The 6,000-nt window shown below is 40.3% G+C and overlaps 1 protein-coding gene across 6 annotated transcripts in view; it reads left to right on the top strand.

The window, feature by feature from the left end:
- The window catches only part of ATG13 (autophagy related 13), a 35,495-nt gene that overhangs the window by 15,054 nt on the left and 14,441 nt on the right, over positions 1-6,000 (top strand). For 3 of the 6 annotated variants that reach the window (XM_014950279.1, XM_014950284.1, XM_014950283.1), the window contains exons 1-8: positions 853-955; positions 1,730-1,810; positions 2,471-2,590; positions 3,030-3,076; positions 3,628-3,768; positions 4,899-4,939; positions 5,472-5,568; positions 5,902-6,000. The exons of 2 other annotated variants lie outside the window; for them this stretch is intronic. In XM_014950279.1, coding sequence (XP_014805765.1) covers positions 854-955; positions 1,730-1,810; positions 2,471-2,590; positions 3,030-3,076; positions 3,628-3,768; positions 4,899-4,939; positions 5,472-5,568; positions 5,902-6,000 — 728 coding nt within the window. In that variant the 5' untranslated portion in view covers position 853. Of the gene's footprint in view, positions 1-852; positions 956-1,729; positions 1,811-2,470; positions 2,591-3,029; positions 3,077-3,627; positions 3,769-4,898; positions 4,940-5,471; positions 5,569-5,901 lie in introns of those variants that run through there. One more of the 6 variants, XM_014950281.1, reaches the window with a different exon arrangement.

The raw sequence follows: 6,000 nt of genomic DNA, 5'->3' as shown, positions 1-6,000 counted from the left end.
TACAATTAATGCTGCTGATTAAGGCATTCCTCCCCGTGGTCTCTATATGATTATTAAGTTACACGTGAAGAAACTGGGAGACAGAGAAATCGTGATTTATCCCGGGGCACGTGACGAATTGATTGTACTGCTAGAAACAATCCTACGTTAGAAAAACAAGGGAGAGCCAATGTGGGAGCTAAGTATTTGTTGGCAGAGCTTTCAAGAGAAGCAAACAGAGGAATTTGGTCTATCCCTTGGCAAAAATCTGTCATTTCAGTTGCTTGCAGGTAAATTCGATGCTGTACAAGTTTAAGTTTACTGCAAGTACTATTTGTTGGAAGTAAAGAAGCAGCGCAGCCCGTTCCAGCAATGGTTTATTACCTAGATTTCAGTATCTGCTGAAATACCACTGGAAATACTGTTTTTAGAATTTCAGACTCAAGAAGACAATTTGGCTTGGTTTTGACCAGTCCTGATAACCAAATATTTGTTATTTTTGAAGCAGAGAATGCCATGTCTGATGGATAACTTGGTATAGAATCCAGTCAGTGTGGGTGACATCCACGGGGTGTTTTGGAGTTTTTTGGCATTTTCTTGTTTTTGTTTTTTTTTAATTAAGCTAGCAAAATTGAAGGACTTCTACCCAGTTTTAATTTTGAGACCCCTTGGTTGTTTCTTTTCTAGTATCTTTTGCACTGACCAGATAAACTATTCATGCCTGTTTATACCTTACCCCAAAAAGCTGTTAGCATGTTAGAATTTTGACAGGCAGCAGCCTTTGGTGCTTCTCATTTCTCTCGAGGTACCTCTAATGGCAAAATATTTTGAAATCTTGAAATCCAAAGGAAAGCTGAAGGAAGGCTTCATTCCCATGCCTGTGCTGTATTTCAGATTGCCATATGCAATGGACACTGATCTCAGTTCCCAGGACAGGAAGGACCTGGACAAGTTCATCAAATTTTTTGCTTTAAAGGTAACTTTTTCTACTTCGGGCAAATTCCTATCCTTTCTTATTTAAGAAAAGCCATATCTGCTCTGTCTAGAGAAACAGGGTTGGGGTTCTTTTGTTTGTTTTTGCTAAAGACCAAGAAAACCTGATGGCAAATCTGGGAGATTCCTGAGAATAACTAGAAAAACATCTTTTCCCCTTTTTTTTTTTTAACCTTCAAATCCTGCTGTAGAATCTGTTTAGAGGCACTTCACACCTCAGTCAGATTTGGGCTCTTACCAACACATCCAGCTGTTGGGTAGTATCTTCTGTTGGACTCCACTCTCTCTTTCCAGCCTATCTAAATTTTTGCATTGCATCTGAAAGCAGTAACAGAAGAATGTTCTTTTGAATTATGTTGATAGGTAATTATAAAATTTGGCCTCACTTGCTACATAGATGCAAGTAGCTACTCTGACAATGACTACGTTATAAAAGTACAGATGCACTTGACTCACGTTTGTGTGTCCAGTCTCAGGATATAGTTGTAAGTTTTGCTTAAGTATTCCCAAAATCTCTGCAACTCCTGCTCACAAAATTGACTTAGTCACTTCGTGTCATTACCGAGAAAGGTCAGCTTAAAATTATTTTCTGTCTGAAATAGCTTTACCTGTTATATGTAATACTTGAAGTTGATTACACCTGAAGATTAGCCTTTCATTTTTTTTTTTCACTTGGAATTTGTCTAGCTCAGGCTCTGAACTGAGGGCCCAGCTGAGCTCAAAACATGAATGTTTTATTTTTTCCTTTCTATTCCAGACGGTACAAGTAATTGTCCAGGCCCGACTTGGAGAGAAAATCTGTACCCGATCATCATCCTCCCCAACAGGCTCTGACTGGGTAAAGTCATAGTTTTTAAAGCAACTCCATGGCTATTGGGTGTGTTTTGTGTGTGTTGAGAACACGATGTAGTTGTTATAATCTTGTGCAGACTATAATAACTATTCATAGACTAACTACTGTATTCAATTCTGCTCATTGGTGGTGGGTTGTTTTTTTTTTTGTGGTTGTTGTTGACATGCAACATGTCACTCTGGGCTCTTAAGGGCTGATGAGAGGAGAGATAAACGATACCTCAGAGCAGCTCCTGCCAGCCAAGGTGCAGTTCCAAGATCTGCTGGGGGTGGGGTGATGGGTTCTTCTCGGTCAGCAGCTTGCAGCTCTGCAGTTCAGGACTGTGTAAGTAATGGGCTTTATTAAAATTGAAGAGACCCAAGGTTCTCTGTGGGTGAAAAAAAAATAAAAAAAAAATCAGACTCAAGCGAAGGAAAAGGAACATGATTTTTATGGCAGGATCAAGAAAACCATTTGAATTAGCAGCCAAGGAAATGTTTGCAAATGTGAAACGCCTGAGTCCATCTGGGAATTTTTTGTTTCATAAATATTTCAGCAGACGCTGACCTAGTACGTTATATGTGGGTCTGTGAGTTTGTCTGCAGTGTACCATTAGGCAGCTTTTCAAAGAAATAAAGAAATGGAATAATCTCTCTCGTTCTGCAGTTCAATTTGGCAATCAAAGATATACCAGAGGTTACTCATGAAGCAAAGAAAGCCCTGGCAGGACAGCTGCCTGCTGTTGGACGGTCTATGTGCGTGGAGATCTCTCTCAAAACCTCAGAGGTGAGAACTGAGTCAAAATAGATGCTTTTTTTTTTTTTTAAACTTGAATCTTAAGGTACCTACCGGAGCTCCTGCCCTCTAGTCCAAGACAATGTGAAAATATATTAATTTATGAAGTTAGGTAGTATGCTAATGAAAAGAAATTAATTGTTCAACAGAAACAATTCATTGGAAGTACCTGAGGCCAAACACACAAATAACAGAACAGGAAAATTTAGTTTCTTAGACCATGAAGAGCTTAGCCATTTGGAAAAGGGTATTCCCCTAAGTGATCTAGTTATGCAGCGAGACTTCCAGTGCACCTTTTTCTACTGTTGCATGACAGGAGAGTGTGAGCCAGGAGAAACATCTTCATTGAGAGCTGTGGCTGTTGCTGAGCCACGTGAAAAGCGTTGTGTTCTGAAATGAGCCTTTGTTTGCTGTCCTTTCTGTCATCCAGGGGGACTCCATGGAGCTGGAAATTTGGTGTCTAGAAATGAATGAAAAGTAAGTGCGTTCTTCACGCTTTGTGTGTGTGTGTTTGTTTTAGCTGATGAAATAAGGAAGTGTGCTCAGTCCACGGTGATGAATGAGCACATATTTGGCTGTGCAGCCTGGGACACGTGAGATGGAAGTCCCCTCTGTCTAGTGCAGCAGCCAAACTGTTTAATATTGGTGCAAAGGAAAGAAACAATTTTATTCCTTCTTCCTTACAATTAGTATGACTCCTCAGATAGAAGAATTTATATACTCAGTAACTACAAATGTTTTTCATACTGAAAAGATGTTACTATCTACTAGAAGGCTGCATGGCATTTATCAGCAGTTACCTCAACAGGTGACTAGATTGAAGGAGGACTCTTAGCTGGTCAGTCAATAAAAGTTAGCCACACCAGGGCTTATTATATCATTTTGGCAATAAAACTGACATAAACCAAAACAGATCTGGGCCAATTGTTTTAAAAAAGCAAAAACCACCAAACAAAAATGAACAGACAGCAAACCCAAACCCCCTTGCTTGAGAGCAAGCAACTAATTTTTTCCTTTGTATTCTATAGATGTGACAAAGAAATCAAGGTTTCGTACACCGTATACAACAGGCTGTCTCTACTGCTGAAGTCTTTGCTTGCTATAACCAGGGTAACTCCAGCCTACAGACTCTCAAGGAAACAAGGCCATGAATATGTAATATTGTACAGGTAAAGCACAATATGAAATCCCTCGTTTGAAATACAAACAGCAGAGACTCTAGACTTGCACAGTGCAGCTGCACATGTCGTAAAAAGGGAGGAGTGATATAAATGCAAATTATTTGGATTTAACTACTACTGATCAGTTACAGAAGAGAACTTTGGGCTGAATATCACCCTGTACCCTCCATCTGACCCTTCAAAAGAAAAACTAAGCCCAGGCTGTAAAGTATTGTTGTTTGCCTACTGTGTTGAGAAGAGCACAAAAATTCTACATGCAGGCAGCGGCTAAATTGCTCATCAGCATCCAGTTGTTCAGTGTCTGGCCTGGACTTGATAAATGCCAGTCTATGTTGCACATAGCTGCAATGCATATTTTTGAAGTATAGGTTCAGATTCTCTCCTGCTCTTCCATTTTAAAGGTGCATCCTCAGCTCCACTTCCTGTAGTTGTTGCAGTTTATTCTTCCAAATACTCAGTTCAACTCTGTTTAGCCTGTGAGATCTGACTGCCTCGTGGTTCATGGTTATCACCTTCCAGTCTTTAGTTTTTACTTTTCTAAAAGTCTTTGACATGTTTGCATAGCTAATTTAGGTGATTCTAAATCTCAGGTTTCTTATCATTTGTACAGGTGAGAACTTTAAAAGAAATCCCATCCCTTTCTTCAGTTTTGCTTCCATTGCTGGTTGAGATATGTTTAAGAGCAGGTCTCTTTACAGTACAGTTATTCTTTTACATTGTGTGATAAGTATCAGCTTTTTGACTCGGACCTTTCCGTGAAGTTTGTATCAGTTCACATTTTTGCTCTGAACTCTAGACTTGCCACAGAGACTTAAAAACCTTAGAGAAATTTCTGATTACACTGCCATTTTCTCTTCCTTTTTAGCTGATATGGCTTCCTCTGAAGTAGCTGGAAGGGTTTTTTTTAGCTGATATGGCTTCCTCTGAAGTAGCTAGAGGGTTGTTTGGTTTTTTTTTCTTGAGATGGGCGTTCTAGCCTCTACTTTGTTGGGTTTTTTTTCCTATAGAGGAAAAGTGGATTCAACCTTTCAACTCATAAAATTAAATAAGGAGTAGGGATATGCATAGCATTATGTCCCCACTGGACCTAATACTTTTTCTTTTTCCTTTTCCTGCAGGATATATTTTGGTGAAGTGCAACTGAGCGGCTTGGGAGAAGGTATGGTTAAGCAACATACACAAACTAGAGCAGAACTGTTTTCTGTACTGGAGAGCCTTTTGTTACTACTCCTAAGTGCCACAAGGAAAATTAAGCCTGAGGTTTTGTATCTGGATCTATCAGTGAAGGGTCATGTCATAAGGTGAGGGGTATAATGGTGGCACTTTGACAAAGTCTAGGGTGTTAAAATACCATTTTGACTCTAGTGATTCAGAACAGAAATAAGAATCTGGAGGTATGTTCATAAGGGGCAGGACTGGTAAAGGAGATCACGATCTACTCAGGAACAAGAAGCACTTCAGAGCAATATTTTAGACCAAGACAGGAAGCAACATCAAAAGTCTTGTAGATGAAGCCTACCAGCAAGGCAACCTGGTGCTGATGTTTTCTTATCAGGTCTATATGTGGGTTTGGAGTCCAGATTGCAAGGCATAACAGAAGCACTATAGAAATAAGATAACGTGACCTCAGAATAGGGCAGTATGGAACATAGATAATCAGTGAAACTGATAACCATTCCTTAACCTTACAGGTTTCCAGACAGTCCGTGTTGGGACAGTGGGTACCCCAGTGGGCACCATCACTCTGTCTTGTGCCTACAGAATCAACCTTGCTTTCATGTCAACCAGGTGAGAAAACGTGATCAACCCAGAAATTGTTTTACAATAACGTACTATTAAATCCCTCATATTATGAGCCCCTAAATCTTTCCCTTCTGCTTTCCTGCTGAAATTCTCTTTCATGGAGAAGGCTCTCTGTCATGCTTAAGTCTTGGGTAGCCCTGAGCCAGACTCTAGAACTCCAAATTGTTGATGCATGCTTGGAGTTGCAGGCCTGAATTGTAAAGATGCTCTGGTCCCATTAAGAGGCAGGAGTGTTTTCTGTGAGGGAACCATGAACTGGGATGAGAGTAGAGAGTGAAAGCAGCCTTACCAATAACACCATTGCTTGTTGCCTTGCAGGCAGTTTGAGAGGACCCCTCCTATCATGGGGATTATCATTGACCACTTTGTGGACCGTCCCTATCCCAGCTCTTCGCCCATGCATCCCTGCAATTACAG

Source organism: Calidris pugnax, unplaced genomic scaffold, assembly GCF_001431845.1.
Source record: "Calidris pugnax isolate Ruff unplaced genomic scaffold, ASM143184v1 scaffold68, whole genome shotgun sequence".
Classification (NCBI taxonomy): domain Eukaryota; kingdom Metazoa; phylum Chordata; class Aves; order Charadriiformes; family Scolopacidae; genus Calidris; species Calidris pugnax.
Note: the sequence above shows the minus strand (reverse complement) of the source record. Positions and strands in the feature narration are given on the sequence as shown.